At 39.5% G+C, this 22,908-nt stretch overlaps 1 protein-coding gene across 3 annotated transcripts in view; it reads left to right on the forward strand.

The window, feature by feature from the left end:
* TANC1 (tetratricopeptide repeat, ankyrin repeat and coiled-coil containing 1) overlaps nucleotides 1–22,908 on the forward strand; it is a 262,094-nt gene that overhangs the window by 102,971 nt on the left and 136,215 nt on the right. For all 3 annotated transcript variants that reach the window (XM_056110165.1, XM_056110166.1, XM_056110167.1), the window contains exon 3: nucleotides 1,812–1,891. In XM_056110165.1, coding sequence (XP_055966140.1) covers nucleotides 1,831–1,891 — 61 coding nt within the window. In that variant the 5' untranslated portion in view covers nucleotides 1,812–1,830. The remainder of the gene's footprint in view (nucleotides 1–1,811; nucleotides 1,892–22,908) is intronic.

Below are 22,908 nucleotides of genomic sequence, written 5' to 3' on the forward strand. Positions count from 1 at the left end.
GCCCAGTGAGCACCAGAGTTACTCCTGAGCACAGAGCCAGGAGTAGTCCCTGAGCATTGCCAGGTGTGGTCTCCCATGGCCCTCCTCCACCCTGCTTCCATAGTAATTAAGCTGAAATCCCTACTCCTTGTATATGTGAAAAAATGGTTTATAAAACGATTTAACCCTAAAAGATTTCACTGACTTTCCCTATGTTTTACCTGTCTTGGTTGTATCTCTTAGGTAGCCTTACTCTTCTTTATTTTTTCGCTTGTTTGCTGTTGCCCAAAGCTGTGATGGAGAGACTACAGCTGACCCTGGCCTGGAGCCTGTGTGCAACCTTGGATTCTAACCTCCTTGTTAGTGAACCCCCTCCTGCCACTTGTCACTCCTCCTCCCAGGGTTTCATCTGAGAAAACCAAGGGCTTGGAAAAATATATACAGGTCTGGACTAAGTGATAAGAAAGGTCACCCTGTGTGCGTGTGCTCTGTCATTTTGTGAATGGCAGCACATTGGGATTCCTCATTCCTCTCATTGCTGCCAGCAAATCTCTGCTTACAAGGGTTCAGAGTTTGCTGTGTTATGCTGAAGCCATCTGAAGCATTCATTCAAGCTAAAAATAGGCAGGTTTGGGGTCCCTTTCTCCTGTGAGTACAGCTGTCTTGCTGTCTACCTTCCATTCATTGCATTCGGAGGGTTGTGATGGGCAACGCTGCCCACACTGGTTTGGTTCTGTGTGTAGCTGTCTGGCCGTCTCCCTCCATCTAGTTTATGGGGAGAAGAAAGAACTAAAGGCAGAGGGCTAAAAGATAAAACAGTAGTTCTTTTGTCTGTTTCCTGTTCTGAGGGTGGTGTTGTGTTCCATTTTATGCCATAGATTGTTCTGTTGTTTACAAGTATGCTTAAAAGTCAACTTTTTCTTAGAATCAGTGTTTTTTAGTCTTTCTCCTACCATAGCCCCCTTGCAGTTGGGTTTCCTTTCAGTAGTTCTCCTTGCCTCACCAGTTGGCCCTCTAGTCCTGTGCTGTGTCCATTCCCCACCCCCATTATGTGAAATTTCTCACCTGTGGAGTCCTTGACATAATCTGCAGGTGAGCAGGGGGCCATTTGGTCCCCAGATGAGAAACACTGATTTAAAGGATCCTGCCACAGTGCTTCAGGCCTGTTCTTCACTTCTCATTCTTCCCTCTGCACCGGCCCCCAAATTATAACTCTGTGTCATAAAAGGTCATTGTGTTGTGTGTGCAGTTTGATCTGATTCCCTGACACCATGCTTGAAAACGTATTCTCACTGAATTTATTTCACAAATATTTGTAAGTTATATTTCATTCTGACAATCATCTAAAATAGGTTTCTTATTATATAATCAGCAAAACTCATAAAGCTTGGGTTTAACTGTGTATTTTCCTTCTTAACTATTACCTTTTTGATTTATCTACTTTCTTTTGATGAACTATGGTTGGGAGACCTGCTTTTCTCTGCTAAAGATCTTACAGTAACAGACCCAGATTTAGCCTGTAACCTTAATTAGATGTGGAATGCTGAGAATGCACTGCTGTGGTTTAAAAAAAAAACAACTTTACTGACAAGATGGTAACTTTCTGATCACTTTATTATTTAAACATTTTCTTAAATTTATCTTTTGATCACTTTCTAAAAAAATTATAAACACTAGTCTTTAGCATTTATTTCCCCAGTTTAGTCACAGAAAATTAATGGAAAATTCAAGGAATATTCACAGTTTGTAAAGTTGAACACTTAGTTCTTTTGTCAACAAGCAGTATGTATTCAAACTTAAGGTCCTTAATTCCTCTTCTGTTTTCTCTTTAGAAGCTAAAGAGTGTTGAAAATGTTAAAGGCCGTGCTGAAGAAGAGCCGAGAGGGAGGAAAGGGAAGCAAGAAAGAAGCAGGTACGTGTGTACTGGGTCAGTGGGCTCCCGCTCACTCAGGCTGGGCAGGTTTCATTGCTTCAGAGTGAGTCAGAGATGTGATCTGGTTAGAACAAAGAGAGTGCCAGAGACATGCTGGAGACGGAGAAACTAAATATATTTCTGCGCTTTCCTCTGAGAAGAGACTTTGAAAATTGAGTTTGAGCCGTGAACCCTATCCTTGCCCAGAAAAGTTTTAAGGTTCATAATTTTAACGGGCCATTCAGACCGAGGCAGAGTCACAGACATTAAGGGATAGCAGGTGTGTCCAGGAATTTGGTTTCTAGAAAGCTCTTTCCTTTTCCCACATACGATTGCATTTTATATGTTTGACCAACTGCTGACTGACTGGTTGTCATCTTTTGAGTATCAGATTTTCCTCCTAACAGGTGTGGCCCTGCTCAGTGCCAGACTGTTAGTTTTCATTACCATGAGAGCTACCTAATTTGGCTTGGGTTTCATTCTTGCTTATAGAGTTCTGGTGCATGTGTGGCCCTTGTGACTTTACATCACATTCCATGTGATAAACCACTCCTAGGAGGTTATTTTGGTGACTGCTCTGTGTTTCAGCCCAGTTATTTTGCTAGAAAAATTTTATAATTTTTTAATTATAAAAAAATTTTACTGCTTGCACCATGAAAATATGTTAGCATGGATTAATTTCTCTGAAATATGCCATTCCACTCTGTAATCTTATGTTAACCAGTCATTAGAGAATGGCTGGTTTTCCGACTTGTATATCAAATAACTTTAATTCCAGGAAAATCTTCTTTTTCCATTTCCCTTTGCTGTTGCTTTTAGTCTTGCAGTGTGTGGTATGTCTCAAAGTCGGTGGGTGCTGGGGATGTGTGGCAATGTTATGGATTGAACTACAAGCCTCATGCATGCAGGGCAATCACGCTACTGCTGAGCTACACCTCTCAGTTTAATTTTTATTCAAGTAGAAATTTACTAACAAAATATCACAGGATTATAGTTAACATTTTTCTATCAGTACTCATTTATTTTAAAATTAACATTTGAATTTGAAAGATCTTCATTTATTATATTAAGACATCTTTTTCTATATAATAGATTTTTAAAAAATTTGGTAACTTGGACTTTATCAGGATCCTCCTGTTTGATGTGAGTCAGGTGCCTTACCTGCTATACTCTTTACATGCCCCTTTCCATAGATTTTTTTTTCCAAATTAGGCTTTAAATCAAGTCTTTATAAAATGACAGAATACCTTAAAAGTTATAGGCTATTATAAAGCTGTTAAAATTGCTTTTGGAAGGTTCTTGGTAATGTAAGCAGATAGAAAGAAAATAAGAAGCTGGTATTTAAATAATAGAACAGGAAGACATGGTTAGCTGTTAACCTTATAAAATATGGCTTTGAGTTATTAATTAGAATTGTTACAATGAGAGTCTTCACTTCATATAATACTGATCCAGGGGAATATTTATCCTCTGCTGGGTCCTAGGCAAACTCTGAAGGCTGTTTAATTGACCTCCACCCCTCTGTGATTTTTACTCACCTGCACTCATCTTAGAAACTTCATGTGCTGTTTCAGATGCCTTTGTAATTTCCAGCATAAAGTTCCTAAGCTGTCTGTAGGACTGGAACTGCCAACCAGGGGGTGATTTTTCCCAGGGCCAGGATGTCCATGCCAAAATTCCCTACTTAGTATGTCTTTCACAGTACACCTTCCATCCTCTGACCAGTGCCAGATCGTGTGAAATAACCCATCTAAAGAATGATTGTCAGATCCTTGCTTTTCAGTCAGCTCCTTGCTTTTCAGACAGGACAGACAGTGAGCATAATTTGCACCTGAAACTTCCAGTTTTTAAGCATGGGATTTGGGGGTTTATTCCCCCTTTGGTCTTTATAAACAACTACTGCTTTTTTCTGATCTTTTCTTTTTTTCATAACAATTCCCACACTATGGCTTTTACTAATGCAAACCAACTTGAAAAAGCACTGGGAACATTTCTCACAAAACATCTGTATGGTATGTGCCTTTTCCCTCTTAACTAGAACCTGGTTGTATTCATTGGGGAACAAAGCAGATGGAATTTTAAATCTTAATGAAGTTATGTCACAGGATGATTGAGGAAAATAATTGGAATTTGACCATTTGTATGTTGAGCTCTGTGCCAACTCTCATTATGTAAGTAAATCGTAGCTGTTTCTCTGTAAATTAAAGCTGGCTAATCTACTGCGACTGCTTTGAAACTTCAGTAATAATATCTCCTGCAATATGGAAAAATTTTGCTCTGTTTTCAATTTAACCAATCTTTGTGCAGAGGCAAAGGAAAAATTCATTTTTATATGCTTGAAATCACGACCATAGAAATTTAGAAAATATTTGAATTATTGGGTTCAGCTTTTTCATATCCTTTGTAGATTCTTTTTATAGACAGCCTTTAAACTAAAGTTTTATGATGAACCTATTTTGAGAAGTTGAAAAATATAATCTATGAGTTAAATTTAGTATACTTCCAAAAATGCATGTGTTTTTTAAAAGTATTGACAGATTGTTATCTCCTTAACTCCTATTTGTGAAGGAAAATATCACTTGTATTTTACTTTAAGCTATTGGTAAAATTTCAGCTGGTTTTAGAAGAAAAAAATAAAGGTAAAAATATGAGCTGTACTGAAATTCAGGTTGTATGTGTATAAGAATATCTGAAATCTTAGGTATAGTGAGATAATAAACTATAGAAAGCCATAGAGTGAACTCTGAAATTAACCAAAATATGTTTTGCTTTTAAATCTAGAAAAGGCCTAAAAATGAACAGAAGTGTTTTCTGTAGGGCATAGAAATCATGCCTAGAGAATGCAATAAATTTTCAAAAATTTTCGGGGCAAAAAAGCAATTTACCTATTGCTAATGTTCCATCATTGAAAATGAGCACTATATTTTTCTATGACCTTAAGTTAGACTAATGGGGGTAAATCAATATTAAACCATAATGTGGGGATGACCAACCAAGCTTCTATTTTGTTCTTTCCTTGTTCTTATGATACCTTAATCTAATACAAGGAAATTAGGTGTTATCTTTATTTTGAAGTTCTCCAGAGAAATCTATAGTTATCTACCACATCTCTCTCTCTCTCTTTTTTTTTTTTTTGGTTGGGCAATATATTTTTTTTTGCGGGGGACCCAAATTTTTTTAATTAATTTTTGTTAGTGAAACACCATGAGGTACAGTTGTAGACTTACAAATTTTTGTGCTTGGGTTTCGATTATACAATGATCAAATACCCATCCCTCCACCAGTGCCCATTTTCCACCACCATGGATCCCAGAATCCCTTCTCCCCACCCCCCATCCCACCCTGCCTCTGCGGCAGGGCATTCCCTTTTGTTCTCTCTCTCTCCTTTTGGGTGTTGTGGTCTCAGTGATTGCCATTGAGTGACAATCCTGTTTGGTCTATAGTCTACTTTCAACATGCATCTCCCATCCTAGGAGGATCCTCCAAACACCCTTTATTTGGTGCTCCCTTCTCTATCTGAGCTGCCCTTTCCCCTAGAATGCCCGGCTGGCCTCTAAGCCATGGAGTAATCCTCCTTCTACCACATTTCTTAAGTAACTTTTACCAGAAACTTTTAGGTTATGGTTATTAAAATTTTAAAAATTTGGTTGAAAAATGAAGTGATTCCTTACTCTTAATATGTTTTGATATCACTATGAATCTAACAAAACTTAAGGTGATTGTGTATAAGCAACATAGACAGTCACTTTTCTGTATAGCAGCACTATTTAGAAAGTGAATACAAAGAAAAGACCTCATTTTACAAAAGAAATAAACTTTATCAACCTAAGAGATGTTTAAGCTTTAACGTTTCAAAAGTATATTTGTATATCTATATATATACATATATATATATCAAAACTTTACTAGGGACTTAATGGAAGACCTGAATAAATGAGAAGAAATATCATAATCCTGTATGGGAAGATTCATGATTTTCAACCAACTAGCTCTTACAACTAGGGCTGGAACGATAGCACAGTGGATAGGGCATTTGCCTTGCACAAGGCTGATCCAGGTTCGATTCCTCTGTCCCTTTCAGAGAGCCCGGCAAGCTACTGAGAGTATCCTGCCCGCACGGCAGAGCCTGGCAATTTCCTCGTGGCGTATTCAATATGCCAAAAACAGTAACAACAAGTCTCACAATGGAGATGTTACTGGTGCCCACTTGAGCAAATTGATGAACAATGGGAGGACAGTGCTACAGTGCTAAGCTCTTACAAAATTATCCATACATTCAGAGGAAAATAGATTTTCTGCCTCCACCTCCTTCATTATCAGTATTACCTCACCACAGTGTAATATTGCTTGCAACTTGTGAGCCTACACAGTGACATACCATACCCAGAATTCATGGTTTATAATAGGCTTTACTTTGGTATATAGTTTTTGGCTATGGACAAAACTATAGTGCCTGTATTTGCTACTAATAATCTTTTAACTACAATAGCCCTGTCATTAAAATGTTTTGGTTTGTTTTAAGCATAGTACAATCAGTTGATTAAAAAATTCATCTTGAAGAGCTGGAAAGATTCTACCTTGCATGTATCAGACCCAGGTTTGATCCCTGGAATCACATTCCTTCTCCAACATTGCCTCATGGTCCCTCTCCAAGCACTGTTGGGGTGACTTTGGTGGTCTCTGTCACTGCAACACTATAGCATGGGCCCTAGGACTAAACTGATGGCCTGGTTGGCTATTACCAGGAATGTCTTCCAGGTCCCCTAAGCGCCAGCACGTAGGCCCCTGCCAAAAACAAACCACACACACACACACACACACACACACACACACACAAATTCATCTTGCGGATAATATAGGCTTAGGGTATATTAGAAAGTGGGGCATATGAATGAATCCAAATGGCTGAGCCATGTATGGATTCTAGTTGCAAGAGAGTCTGGGCAAGTGTATACTTTCAGCATCTGTAGGACACGGTAGAACATACCTCCCAGCAAGATGCAAGTTACAGAGGATTCGTTTGTGGACCTGGGGCCCTTCTACTTCTAAAAATTATCAAGCACAGGTAACTAATAATGTTCACGTGGTGTCCACATAGTGAATAAAACTGTTGATCACATTTTGGATCCAGCACTTCCAGTGCACCCCCTCTCTAAACCCCCCCCTCCCCCCCCGCCACACACACACCTCCAGCCCTGTGCCCAAGGACACTGTTTAATCTAATACAGGTGATGATGATTTTAAACATTTTCCTTTAACCCTGTATATAATGCCTTCATTCTGGAAGCATTGGGAAAGCTCTTTGTCTTCCCTCAGAAAAAGCCAGTTCTGCCTTCCCTCTCTGACCTTGAAACTCTATAAATTTTTCACCCTCACCAGCTCTCCTGGTTGTTCCTTATTGGTGTAGAACATAGTTTACAAAGTCCTGATGGTGTCCCTCCAGCTCTCTGCTGCTGCCCCCCACCCCCCAGAGATGGGGGGCTGTTGCTGGAACAGTCCAGGGGAGTGAGTAACCTCAACTACAATTGGGATGTCTTTCCTTTTTGTTCTTTTAAAGAAGGTAGAGGTGCTGAATGATTTACTTTATTTTTTTTTTCCTGTAAAAGGGACCGAAGGTCAAGTAAGTTTTGAAACTTCTGAAAAAGTAAATCCAAGTTGAAGCAGAGGAACAGACTTTGGTGAACTTTTAATTGTGGTGCTGCCTCAATTAAAATATAGACTGATTAAGGAAAGGTTTAATATGCAAAATAATTGTTTATTAGTCTTTTCCTTTCAGTTTAATTATTTGTGTTCTTTTTTTCAGCAGGGGGGCTTAGATTGAAGCAATTTATTTTTAAAAAAACATTTGACCTTCACCTTTTTGTCATTAAACCCAGCTGGTTGACTAAGTACACTTGTAATGGTGTTAATTAAGGCATTGGATAGTTTCTAAGCTTGAGTGTGTCCTGAATTAATCTATTAGTTTTGCATCTAATCCTTCACTTTGAATTTGTAGTAAAAGGAAGCTGTTTGCTCCTAAAGTTTAAAAAGCCATTGATGTGATTGTTAAATGTGGTATTTTAAGCCATTCCAGGCTGCAGTCTGGTTTTCAGTGGTACCTTCTAAAAATGCCTTCATACAAACGATGCTTTGTTTTATCCAGAAAATATGAAGCTGTTTTTGATTATTCTGTACTGCATTGCCCATTTTCTGTGGTTGTAGACTATTATTTAGGAATTTAGTGCAGCGACTGTCTTGCTGAGCTATGGATATTTGGTATCTTATTGTGAACTGACTCCAAACAATGTTTCTCAAGCAACAAAATAAGCAGAAATAATTCAAGCTAATGCACCCCCCCCCCCCCCCGCACCACACACACCTTAAAAATGAAGGTCTTTAAAAAGTGTCAGAATGTGATTTAACCCTAAAATGGAGCCGGGCTGGGTTCAATAGGAGCAGGAGATACTTTATCACTTTATCTCATATCCCTCATTTCGCATATGACAGAAGTCTTGAAAAGCATAAGGTTCAGAATTAGAGGATAGGTTCAAACCCCAGTTTTATCACTTTTCTGTTTTCTTGAACTTGGGCAAATTTCATAACCTTGAAAAATGCTCTAAAGGACTGTTGTCAAGGTTAATATATATATATGTCACTGTATCATTGTCCTCTCGTTGTTCATCGATTTGCTCATGTGGGCCCAGTAATGTCTCTATTGTGAGACTTGTTACTGTGTTTGGCATATTGAATACATCACGGGTAGCTTGCCAGGCTTTGCTGTGCAGGCGAGATACTCTTGGTAGCCTGCCAGGCTCTCTGAGAGGGGCAGAGGAATCAAACCTGGGTCGGCCAGGTCGGCCGTGTGCAAGGCAAACACCCTATCTGCTGGACTACCGCTCCAGCCTATATATATATCATGATCAGGATCATGATCATCCTGTTGTTCGTTGATTGCCTCGAGCAGGCCCCAGTATCGTCTCCTTTGTCCTAGCCCTGAGATTTTTTTTAAAATGCCATATTCAAGGCTCTTTCAGGTTTAGGAGAATGAGACCCATCATTGTTACTGGTGTTTGGTATAGTGGATACACCACGAGGAGTTTGCTACACACACACACACACACACACACACACACACACACACACAGCCAGTGTTTAGCTTAATATTTGACTTCTGTTAATCAATACTTTGATTTGTCTTTTGAGAAGATTGTGCTTGTGGTACCTCTTAAATAGCAAACAAATCCTTCAAGATATCTTGTTCCTTTTTGAAGAGAAAACTGATTTCAGGCAAAATAGTGAAACTGTAGATGCTTCATTCTATGATTTCGTATCTCTACATACTATTCTCCGATCACCTTGGAACACTAAGGACTATCTTTATTTCTTTCCATTTTACAACACTGGAAAAGCTCAGTCATTTATTTATCAAATGGTGGTTTATAGTTTGAATTTCAGTTATTTTGTCTTTTAATATATTTCAATAAGAGTTTATCTTTTTTCTTTATAAATTTAAACGGAAAGACTTTATATCTGTAGCAAAAGAGGTTTAAGGGATCTAGTAGATGTTTTCTTTTTGATGGTGGTTCAGGAGTGGGAGGGAGGCACACCCAGCAGCACTCAGGGTTTACTCCTGACTCTTTGCTCAGGTATCACTCCTGGCAGTGCTCAGGGCACCATATGGGGTTCTGGGAATTGAAACTGGATTGGCTGCATGCAAGGCAAGCATCTAATCCACTGTACTATCACTCTGTCACGGAAATAAAAAAAAAAATTCTAAGTACAGGTTGTTAAATTTCTGACATCTCAACACTCATTTAATCTTAACACATCTTTGATTAATGGAGGTCTCTTTATAGAGAGACCCCTTATCCCATTCTCTGTGTAGGTTTCCCATGTTTGGGAAGAATATAAAGGTTGAAATAATTAATTAGAGAAAGAAACAAGGAGCATTCATTCTGTCCTATTTTCATATAATAGGACAGAATTATCTGTTGTAACTCCTTGTTTACTGTGAAATAAGCATAATTAGAGAAGAAGAAAGTGAAATCACAACTCATTTTGAATTTTCCATTTTCTCTGGCAAATAAGACCTCGAGCAAGCCACAACCTAACCGAATCATTATAAAGGATGTAGCAAAATTTCTCAAACACTTACTTAGACCCCTTTTATAGGAATATGTATAAATTATATAGGAAATAATAGGTAAATATAAACAATTAAAAGTCCTTTTTGAGTCAAGTTAGTTTTTTTAATATAAAGCTGTCTATATAAAAAGAATTTTTATTCAAAATTTTATTAAATTATATATAAATTTTACTTTATACAAATTAAAATAATTTTATGATATACAGTTTTCAGACAGTTTTGTCATGTATATTTTTTCTTAATTCCCACAAACTTTTGTTTTCTTTTTTTAATTTTTTAATTTATTTTTTAAAATAATGTAGGAGTACTGCTATTTGTTCAGCCATTGATTAAGCTGATTGAATTGGTCATGAACTCCACATTACTTTTTTATTTTATTGTATCACTGTGAGATAGTTACAAAGTTTTCGTTTTTGAGATTCAGCCCTATAATGATGGAATACCCATCCCTCCACCAGTGCACACTCTCCACCACTAATACCACCACTGGATACTCTCCCCAGTATCTCCACCACTGGATACTCTCCCCAGTATCCATCTCCCCCCCCCCCACACACACACACATCCCACTCTGCCTCTATGGCACACAGTCTCCCCAATACTCTTTCTCTAATTTTGGGCATTATGTTTTGCTCGAATTTTCCACCACTGTTCAAGCCTACCTGCCAGGGCAGACGCTAGATAATTTATTTTCCATTGCTCATTTTGAGTATCATGAGAACGCTCATGGATGTGATTGTAAATATAAATTTCTAGACTGTAAATGGTTGGGTTCCAGAGACATCTCTGTATGGCACTAATCCATTTTGAGATTCAACTGGGAGTCTCTGGGCCAGGGCTGTTGGTGTGCTAAGATGGTGCTCAGAGGCAAATTGTGGGAGTGACAGTCAGTCTTCTGGGTGGGCGAGGACCTGGAGAGGGACACCCCAGATCCTCTGCCACCATGCAGCCTGGAGATTTAGTCCTAGAACCCGCATACAGAGGGCCTTGCTTATGGAAGCTCTTAGTCACCGGGATTCCATCTGGAGTAGGCGAGGAAAACTTTTGTTTTCATGTGACATACTTTCATAAAAGAGGGATTCTAAAGTTTAATTACTATACACATATATGTAAAAATTTTGATTTCATGTGATTTGGCAAATTTAGTGGGTAGACGGTAAATTGTCAGAGATTCTGACATGTATTGACTTTTGTTTTAGTGGCACATGATCTGAATGTATTCTTCGGGGAATGAAGTGTTGCTCTTACATTTGCTCTACAGGACAGGTCGTTATGGGTAATAAGTTGGGTAACTTTAGCCCTGATGTTTATCTTATCTTTGGAAATCTCGTCACTGTAGCACTTTCCTCCCGTTGTTCATCGATTTGCTCGAGAGACCCAATAACGTCTCCAGTGTGAGACTTGTTACTGTTTTTGGCATATCGAATACATCACGGGGACCTTGCCAAGCTTTGCTGTGAGGGCGAGATACTCTTGGTAGCTTGCCGGGCTCTCCGAGAGGGGAGGAGGAATTGAACCCGGGTCGGCCAAACGCCCTACCACTGTGTTTGTCTTAGAGTACACTGCACTCAGGACTGATGCTGTCTTTGATTCTTTGATAGGAGTCATGCATATAATGGCTATAAAGATTTGAGCTACTTATCTGGAATGTGTAGTTCACTAAACTGACTGATAGCCAGATCAAGATGAAAAGCAATTTTAGGTTTAGTAAGAAAGCTACTTGCACATTGTGAATTACCTTATGATTGTATTTTTAGTTCTCAGAATTTCAAAAATTACAGATAAAGTTTTTTTTTGTTTATTTCTTCCACAGTAGACTTTAATTTATTTCCTGGAATCTGGAAGGGGTGACAATAGTCTCTACACCAGATGTAGTGACAGGTTTAATATGACTATCAGTGTTATAACCATGCCACACTGATCCAATTTTAAGATGTCATCAACTATTACAAATTTCTGGGTTTTGGAAAATTAAAGAATGAAGATGGGTCTTTGAGCCAATGTCTAATATACCAAGTGCTCACTATAGAAAGCTTGGGAAATATTGATAAAGGAGAAAGAACAAAGAAATTTTGTATTTTTGCTTTATTTTTTTAAACGGAATGTCTTTAGACTTTGAAAATTGTCCAATACTATATTGTACCTGTATTATTTTGTTTGGGTACATTTAAACCATTTCCATGTTTCTTCAACCCCCAGATTTAAAAATTAATAAATGCTTATCTTTCTATAAATTTCTGGTTAATTAACTTTGGGGGGGTTCACAACCGGTGGTACTCAGGGCTTACTCCTGACTCTGCATTCTGAGATCACTCTTGGTAGGACTTATGGGGCCATATGTGGTGCTGGGGATCAAACCTGGGTTGACTGCTTGAAAGCCAAGCACCTTACCCACTAGACTATCTCGTGACCCCAAATTTCTGGTTTATTTTATTAGAATGTAGATTCTACGAATTATCAGTGAAAGGAAATAAGCTTGAATAGAAGCTTTTGGTATCTTTTGTCAAAAAAATCATATCGGTCCCACCTGTGTGTGAGCATGCCTGCTTGTGGGGGTTTTACTAGAATTGGGAATGTGTGTATTCTAATTCTTTGCCAATTTTTTAAGTTAAATAATTTGTTTATTTTCAGTTAGAATTTCTTTAAGATTGTTGGGGCTTCAAAATATGTTTTACCCACTTTTATTTTCATTGATTATCTTCTTATGCACATTTTGTTTTTTCTCTTAGAACTGTGAGAACCCCTTCAGTCTGATTTTCTCTTTTTCTATTGTGGCCCTTGGCTTGTTTGGTAAAGTTTGCTTATTTTTTTAAAAACTTTTAAATTTTTATTAGTGAGACACCTTGAGGTACAGTTGTAGACTCACCAATTTTTGTGCTTGGGTTTCAGTTATACAATGATTGAGTACCCATCCCTCCACCAGTGCCCATTTTCCACCACCACTGATCCCAGTATCCCTCCCACCCTCCATCCCCCCATTCCACCCTGGCTCTGTGGCAGGGCATTCCCTTTTGTTCTCTCTCTTTTATTGGGTGTTGTGGTTTGCAAAAGAGGCATTGGGTGACAATCATGTTTGGTCGATAGTCTACTTTCAGCATGCTTCTCGCATCCTGGAAGGATCCTCCCAACACCCTTTATTTGGTGCTCCCTTCTCTATCTGAGCTCCCTTTTCCTCTAGCATGTGTGCTTATTAATTCACTTATGGAAATTTTCCTGAACTTCCTAATAATGAAGCTGCCTGTGTTTGATGGGTAGCAAGTGTCTCTGCATTAGCAAGATTTCATGTTTGTACTGAGGCTAGAGATTTGCTAGTGTGGTGGCTTGTACTCAAGTAAATTTTAAAGAAATCAAAATAAAAACGTGAAAGGAACTCAAATGAGTCATCAGGCTCCCCACAGTCCTTGAGAGCATTCTGTCTCTGTGCAAAAACAGGCCGCCTGTGTGTGCCTCCTACCTGGCTGTGCCAGTAGCCTGCCGTGGGTTCTTAGCAGGGGGCAGGCAGAGTTCCAGACAGCTCAGTCTCTCCTTTATGAATTACTGCCTTCTTAATCACAAAAGTCTTTATCAACATGGTTCACATTGTTAGGTTATCATGCTTAAGATCAACTTCTTTCTCTTCCTTCCTTCCTTCCTTCCTTCCTTCCTTCCTTCCTTCCTTCCTTCCTTCCTTCCTTCCTTCTCCTCCTTCTCCTCCTTCTCCTCCTTCTCCTCCTTCTCTTCCTTTTCCTCCTTCTCCTCCTCCTTTCTCCCTCGAGGGCCCAAACTGATTGTCCAGTGGCCTCTGGAGGATGGCGACCACCGGGCTGCCAGGGGGAACAGGCCAAGGCACAAAAAACCTATTCCCACCTGGGGTGGCCCAGTGCCAGTAACCTACTGCGGGGACCAGACACATTTCTGCCAAAAGCTGCTGGCTTTCGAAATTTGTTTCTGAGTCTCTGGGATCATGGCCATTAAACGGCTTGATCAGGAGCCAGGGAGGCTGTTCATGGGCCGCAACTTGGGGTCTCCTTGGTATGGGGAGGAAAGGGCCGGCTCCACCCCCATCCCATGAGGTCCCGCGTGTCTTGTCACTGTAGGCCCAAACCTGACTGTCCAATGGCCTCTGGTAGATGGCGGTCACCGAGCCACCAAGGGGGAGCAGGTGAAGGGACAGCACTCTTTCCTCCCTGGAGTGGCCCAGCGACAGTAACCTACTGCGAGGTCCGGACACATTTCTGCCAAAAGCCACTGGGTTTTGAGGTTTGTTTCTGGGTCTCTGGGATCATGGCCATTAAACATTTTGATCAGGAGCCAGAGGCCGTTTGTGGGCAGCGACTCTGGGTCTCGTTGGGATGGGGTAGGAAAGGGCCGGCTCCATCCCCATCCCATGAGGCCCCGCATGTCTCATCACTGCAGGCCCAAACCTGACTGTCCAGTGGCCTCTGGAGGATGGCGGCCACAGGCAACCAGGGGGAACAGGCCAAGGCACAAAACGTATTTCCTCCTGGGGTGGCCCAGCGCCGGTAACTTACTGTAGGAACGCATTTCTGCCAAAAGCCATTCAGTTTCGAGATTTGTTTGTGAGTCTCTGAGATCATGGCCGTTAAGCAGTTTGATAGGAACCAGAGAGGCCATGCCTCCAATTATATAATTGAACCCAAGGTGGCTTGTGGGTGTGTCTCCCACATACCTAACTTTTGGCTGCTTACTTTCTTGGTAAAGTTTGCCCTGTTTGGGGGGTCTGGCCAAAGGCACAGCAGCAATTTTGGGGTATCTGGAAGTCTGAAGGCGCCATCAGGCTGCTGATGCACTCTTCTCACAGGTACAGATTGACCTGCTGGCGGCACCATACCCCCTGAAATTGGATAGTTTTCTAGATTATTTGGCAGTTCTAATAATTAAAATGCCAGAAGACAAATCACACTTACATTTTCACAAATAAAGGGATTCTGCAAAGCAGTTTATCAGGAATCACCTGACAAAAATTGGGTTTGTATATGCTATATATCCTGAGGTAGAGAGAAAGATAAAGGTCTGGGTAATTCAATGGAGGTGGCTACTTCACCTGACTGGAAGAGCAGATGTTTGTTAACTGGATATCTGCCTGCTCCGTCAGTAGGTCATTCAGATAACAGGTTATTTCTTTAATAATTCCTCTTTTGGGGACAGACAGGCCTCTTATCATAATTCTTCTTGATAGTTAATAGAGAGGTAAAAGATTTTCCTTGAATCTACTGGATCTTAATTGTCTTCAGCTTAAAATAATTCACATGACAAAATGGCACTTTCTGGGGGAAACTGCTCTGAATCCTTTCAGTTTTAATCCAGATTCAGTCGTAGTGAGTAATATCTTTTTTTTTTCAGATCCTCAAGTCAGTTTCTATTTGGTGTCCTTGAAGCTGTTACAGATCCATTCTTGTGTGTGTGTGTGTGTGTGTGTGTGTGTGTGTGTGAGAGAGAGAGAGAGAGAGAAGCCATTCAAACACAATACATATAATACCTAGATAAAATCCACAATTTAAAAAAGCTGTGCATATACATACATGCTATGCTTAGCTTTAGGTGTGTGTTTTATTTTGTAAACTACAGTTCTGATTCAGTGAGTTTTAGGTATTTTTCACATAAACATTAAACACCAAAAAGTACATAGCCTTTTCAAAAGTTGAAAAATATCCTATGATTTATTACTCCCCTATGGGTAGTTATACCCTTTTATTCTCAAGGTTATAATCAGTTACAATGAATCTTTGCTTTCATAAGAACAGTTGTAAGAAAATCCTAACAAGTTTGTTCATTCCTGATTTTCCTACATTATATTTAAAGACTCTTCAGAAAGATAGCATTAAGAAGTCCACCTTTCTACAACTGTATACCTCATGGTGTTTCTCTAATAAAAATTTTTAAAAAATTTAGAAAATTTAAAAAATAAAAAAAATACAAGTCCACCTTTAGTATTTGGAATTCCAGTATCATAGGCATAAATGTGTATCTTATGTTTTGTTTGGGCACAATGGTGCTGGTGTGTTTGTGTGTGGGGGGGGGGGGGCGGGGAGAGGGTGCATGTTGTATTCAGGTGGGATCCTGTGGGTCAGGGAGATAAATCCCAGGCCTCCTGCATTTGCTTTAGCCCTCTGAACAACTGCCTGTGTCCTGTATCTTGTTTTAATTATGCAGTTCTGTAGAATGAATTCAAACACACTTTTATGTTTATTTGGCATCTGAAACCATACTGCCTAGTTTTGTATTCTGGGTCTAAAACTTGCCAGCTTTTGAACTGGAGCAAATTACTTTTCTATGCCTCATGGGTCACTTAACAAGGATTAAATAAGGTAATATTTATAAATGATTAAACCCATGCTTGGCACATGGGGTATATTATATAAGTATTTGTTAAAAATTAAAATGGAATTCTTTTTCTCTGTGCCACTTGTTGATTTTTTTCCCATTAGGTTCAGTACATGATTAATATTTTGGTAAGTGGCTAACCATTGATTGTTTCTAGCCAGAATTCCAAGTAAATCAGATGTGTATTGTGTTCAATTTTGAATTATAGAGCCTTAAAAATACACATCTAAGGTGGTTTTTTTTTTTTTTGCTTTGATTTGGGGCCACACATGGTGATGCTCAGGGTTTTTTCCTGGTTCAGTGCTCAGGGATCACTCCTGGCAGGGCTCAGGTTGCCATATGTGGTACTAGGAATTGAACCCGGATTGGCTACATGCACGGGCAGCACCCTACCACCTGTCCCTTTGATTCCCTTGTTTATTTATTAAGAATTTTTTTGGTGAAGGAACTTTGTTTTGATTCTGTGAGTTCTGTGTTGAAAATCAGTTGGGAGATTTTCCCAAGGGAGGTCAGCTCTCTTTATCCCCAGCTTTGTGTACATGAGTTTGAATGCTTTAGTACTCGGGCCATACCCTAGGCTTATCAGGACTTATACCAGGTTCTGTGCTCAGAGATCACTCCTGGCAGGGAATGGAGGACCACATTAGAGTCCTGGGGATTTAACCTGGGTCGGTCGCTTGTAAGGCAACCACCGTATTCACTACACATTCTCTCCAGCCTGAGTTTTGATGTTTCAAATCTGATTAAACCTTTTAAAGCTTCATTCTTTGTTCTAAGAAGCTAAAGCTTAGAGATTCTGGAGATTTCTCCCCTTCATTCATTTGTTACCATGGTTATTGGACAACCAATAGAGTTTTTTAATTCTTTCTGATTTATGAAAGCAGCATGTTAAAGATGAGTAAGTGCTTCTGTTTGGCTTTGGGAAACACAAGGTTCCTACTTTCTAGTCAACTTACTCGTTCTTTTAGAACAAGTTGTTTCAACTTTTTGAATCAGTTTTCTTCCCTAGAAAATAAAAGTAGTCATCTCTGTCTTAAAGTAGCTGAGGGTGAAGCAAAAACAAAACACCAAAAACCACCCCCCGCCAAAAAAAAAAAGATTAAAAAAGAAAGATGAAAACAAAGCCCTTAATCTTTGAGCACAATAATGTTGAAAATGTTTTATCTGTTTTGTTTTTACCTCATGGTATCTTTTGGACTGGGAAATGTCCATCAAATAAGGAAGTAATACATATTGATAGAGATATTTAAATCTATAACATGAATTTTTGATACTCACATGTTTGAAGGAAGGGAGGAAGATATTTCTTTTTCTAGATGTTAGTCATTACAAAGTGAATCCACTGGGTAAAAATATGGAAGTGCCAATTAAATTGCCTTTGTAAGTTTACTGTACCAGACTATGTATGATAAAGCTTAACAGTTACCTCTTACAATTGCTTATCAGGAAGTAGCTTCAAATTTCACAGTTGCTAAGTGGCAGAGCTGGGATTTGAACCCAGTGTGTCTCTGTCTCCTAAGCTTATATTGAGATCTGCACAGCAGCCAAGTTGCTTAAATTAAATTCCCTAGTCAAGGGCAGGTCATGCTCAAGTGGTGGAGCACAGGTGAGGAGAGCATTGATGATAGGCCTGACTTTTAGCTAAGTGTTGGAGACAGAGTTGGTCTGGCATGGTATGTGCTTGCTGAGAAGGAATGTTAGCCCGAATGCAAGGATCTGCTCAGCCACCAAGAAGTTTTCCTATTTGTGAAGAGAGATGTGAGCATTCAAGATGAGTACCCATGAAATTAACTATTCATCTAGACTTTACGGAGATAGACTGGCATAGTCTAAATCAATGTTTTTCAGCCAAGGGCCAGAGGGGCCTCCGTGGGACCCCAGGCAGGTCCACAGTTGAAAAATCTCATAAATGGAGAACCAAGGCTTGGGACTTAAGTGACTAACCTAGTAGGTAGGACAAGGGATCACAGGAAGGAAAAAAGGTCAAAAGCGGGCCAGGTTGGGCCTGGAATGCCAGTATAGTGGGTAGGGAGTTTGTCTTCACATGGCTAACCCAGGTTCAATTGCCAGCAGCCCATATGGTTCCCTGAGCCCACCAGGAGTGCCAGGAATAATCCCTGAGCATCTTTAGGCAGGGAAAGGAGGAAAGTTGAGCCAGATCGTAAAAATGGATAAAGCTGAGAAATATTAGTTTAAAACCTAGACTCTAGAGTTAAAGCAGTGATCTTGCTAGATTATGTGGACAATTTATCTCGGATTACTACTTCACCTATGAAATCACCCCAGGGCGGGGGGGGGGGTTCAAGCTTCTCATTGGTTTTGTTTTTCTTGTTTATTTGTGTGGATTTTGTTTTTGTTTTATTTTGTTGGTGGATGGGATAGAATCCAGGATCTCACATGGGTAAGGCAGGCACCCTGCTGTCTATCCATCTGAGTTTCTGTGTTTTTAAAAAAAATTTTGAGAGTGGCCAGCTTTGGGAGCTACTGGTATGCTAATTTGCTTCTCTGTGCAGGGCAGATCACAGCCAGGCATGACAGAGTTTTGTGTACTATCTTCAAGAACTCTGGAAAAAGAACTTCTCATTATCTAGTTAACCTTGCTTTAGACAACCTTATAAAGATCAGCTTGAAATACAGATATACGAGCAGACAAGTAAAGCGATTTCATTATAGAAATATAATGAGGGACAGAGTTTGATCAAAATAATTTGTCAGTGTTTTTAATTTGGTTCTTGTGTTTATGCTGATTCCTGATCAATTTTTGCTTATTCTCACAGTTGCACATAAGTTATACAAATAAGTAATAGATACAAATAAATAATCATTAGAATGTTGCTTGTTGAATTACACATAGTTTCATAGAAATTGTTTCGGTGGACTGTTTTCCCAGAGTGAGACTTAGAGAATGAATGAAGTAACTCACATTCCATTTCATATTTGAGAAATCATGATTAGAGTGGAATGTTAATATGGTTAGCAGTGGTGAGACAATATTGACATTGTTGCTAAGATATTTTGCCAGACATGTCATTGAGGCTGCTGGTTTTTAAAATTGAACAATGATACACTTTTTTGTTTTGTTTTGGTGGTGGTGGTGTGATGGTGGGATAGGAATATAGCAAATGCAGCAACAGATGTAGAAATTGTAAAGTCATCACATTTTCTCTCCCACTCCCTGCCCCCCAATACAAGCCTGAAAAGAATATTGTTAAAAAGCCGCTTGTACTTTATTTAGTCTGTTTCTTTCTAGAAGGTGTATTGAGTTGTTTCTATTGCATTTTTCAATGTGGGGAAGGAGCTAAGTGCACCATAGACATTTAGAGATATTTTCTCCTCCCTATGTTATTAGAACCCGTTTTCCTTGTAGGGAGTTGAAAGAAAGATAAATGATAGCAGCTCCCTTTTATTCTCCCTTGCTCTGGTGATGAGGCCTGTTGGCAGACAGCTTTGTCGAGGGGACTGCCAGGGTTTGGAAATGAGTAGTTAGTGAGGGGGTGGTGTACTGGTTATGGTATTGTTCTAAAAATCTTTTCCCCTCCACTTATTTTTCCACCCCCAAAATGTCAGCATGTCCAACATGACAGAATGTTCTTGATGATTATCATTTGGAGAAACATGACTTGCTAAATTATCCATGGATGACAGAATTTTTCTTAAATACCCATAAAACAGCACTCCATGCTCAGTTGAACTTTGGTTAGGGGAGTTGCCATTTGGGGATTCAGGCTAATGTGATGCCGTAATTTATAGTTCAATTGTGGCTTGAGATTGTTCAAGTCCAGATATGAGACAACATACTTAGCCCTCTAAACTTTCCATTTTTGCACCTTTAACAAGGGAACAATGATAATATCTACTTCAGATGGAATAAGATGAATAAATAACTGAATGCAAATAATTTTAAAGTGCTTAACAAGATGTCTGTTAAAAGTAAAGTCTAGCCTAATCATCCTCCTTGCTAGGGTGGGTAAATTCATCAATGTACATATATAGTGAAAATGGGGATCTCAGTATAAATCCTGGCATAATACTTGATTACTTAATATCAAGTACAAGGCCTACTGAGCTCCAGCAGTCATAGTGGGGATAGCTGTGTAATTGAAATGAAGAATGGCTTTAGGAGTTGGGTATCCAGTGGGTAATTACAACCCCCTGGGCTTCTCACTGCAGATTCCAGGATGCCATTCTTGTGAATGAGAAGAGCACATTGGTGGTCCTACTCTTTTATTCCCAAGAAAATTCTATGAGAAATCGGTCTCTTTGTTAAAACCAGTTAACAGGGAGTATTTTTTTGTTGTTGTTTTTGAAAAGTTTAACAGAAAGGGTTTATTGATTGAAGATTAGAAGTCGAGCAGAGAAATCAGAGTACCAAAAAAACTACATGATGAGAATCCTTTTAAGTATGTTGAAGTATATATAGCGAGTAAGGAACTAATCTGGTTTTAAGAAGAACTTGACTGTAAGAACAATCAGTAGATTGTAAGAACAATTAATAGGCATCATCCCTGGTATCACAGAACCCTGGGAGAAAGATAATTCCAGATGGTTTGGGTTAGGGAGAGAAGGCAGTATGCGCCAGGTAGATTGAGTACAGCCAGAGGGCATAGTTGGAAAGGATAAAAGGAAAAATGAGGGACTCTTAGCCGTTATCCAGACAAAGGGCTTTCTGGGGCACCTTGGGAAGCAAAATAAGATAGGTTATGTGTATTATTTCAAAAAATGTTTAATTGGGAGTAATGTGTGTTTTATCTTACAAAAATTGTCCTTAAAAAGTCAAAACATTTGTCACAGGAAAATATGAAAGGAAGAGAGAAATACTGGGTGTTTCCATGCCCTTAAGAATAACCATATATGAGATAGTGCAGAGGTTGCTATCGACCCCAGTTTGGTCTTTGGCCTCACATATGATCCCTTGGGCACAGAGGCAGGAGTAAGCCCTGAACACCACTGAGGCTTAAAAGCAACAAAAATATAATTTTTTTTAAAAAGAAGCTATATTATCCTTATCAGGGACATAATATAGTCAATTAGGATTCTGCTTTTCATATTACTGATTTTAATTCCATTCCTGGAACCACATCATCCTCAGCACTTCTCAGAGTTCTCTCATGAGCACAGAGCCAGGAATAGCTCATAAGTACCAACCTATCCCCACCACCATAGAACATTTTGTTTCTTTTGTTCTATGGTGTTGGGGATATTCTACCCTCCAGCAGTAAGAGGTAAGGCTCTACCCTTGCATGCAGCCGACCCTGTTCACTTTCCAGCACCACATGTATCTCCCTTACACTGCCAGGACTCACTCCTGAACACAAAGCCAAGAAATAGTTCCTGAGCACTGCTGGGTATGACCCCAGTCCTCTTCCTCCCCCCAAATAATTAACAGAATTTAACCAAGTTTATAGTTTGGGCATGTGCATATTATTTGTCCATTATCATCAGGCATATACTGGCTTTTATATATTGATAAGGGCTGGAGTGATAGCACAGTGGTAGGGCGTTCGCCTTACAAGCGGCCAACATGGCCGACCCGAGTTCGATTCCTCCGCCCCTCTCGGAGAGCCTGGCAAGCTACCGAGAGTATTCGATATGCCAGACACAGTAACAACAAAGTCTCCAATGGAGACGTTACTGGGCCCGCTCGAGCAAATCGACGATCAACGGGAGGGCCTTTACCTATATATTGATGTATATGTTTATTCCATTTGTCTTATAAAATGTTGATCATATGGTAAACTCTGCTTTTTCCTTTTGTAAGTTTGTGTCCTTGGCAGTGAAGATGGTCATTGTGTTGTTCTGTGCCAGTTGGCTTGTTTGGGAGGAGGGGAGAGTAGGAGGGGGTGAAGATCTGTTTCTCTGCCCAGGGTCACAATCATGTTAGCGTTGTTGCACAGAGCGCTATTGTTTTAGGAGAGGCTGTGTGCTCTCTGGGGTTAAGGATATGGTTCAAAAGCCACATTTCCTGAATGAGAAGGGAGTAGAAGCAGAAGCAGACCAATGAGTGAAGTGCTTACAAGACGGATTTGGAATTTTATTGCATTTTTTTTTTAAATCATGATGTGGCTGCTCTTGAGTAATTAATTTTTATTTTTTAAGTAAATTCTTTTTCCTTAAGGATAAATGGGCTGTATATTTTCAGATTCTTTGAGTTTCTTAGAGTATATTTTAGTTGATACCATATTTAATAGAAAACTTGATATAGTTTTATAAGGTTTTATAAGGTTTGGTTATGCAGTTTGTTGCCTTCTGCTGTTTGGGAGGAGGGGAGTAGTAGCGGGTGAAGATCTCTTTCTCTGCCCAGGCATGAAATCATGGCATCATTGTTCTACAGAGCACTATTGTTTTGGGTGAGTAGAAGTTGTATACCTCCTTCTGGTTTGTGGTGCTGGAGAGAGAAGGATTGGGAGTTGAATTGTGTTCCCAGAGACTCATTCAAGTCTTAACCCCCTAAATACCTATGAAAGTAACCTTGCGTGGAAATAGGGTATTGGTTGCCATAATCAAGTTCAAATGAGATTGTTTTGAATTAGGTTGGACCCTAATCCATGGTGACCAGTGTCTTTCAATG

Source organism: Sorex fumeus, unplaced genomic scaffold, assembly GCF_029834395.1.
Source record: "Sorex fumeus unplaced genomic scaffold, SorFum_2.1 ptg000009l, whole genome shotgun sequence".
Taxonomy (NCBI): Eukaryota; Metazoa; Chordata; class Mammalia; order Eulipotyphla; family Soricidae; genus Sorex; species Sorex fumeus.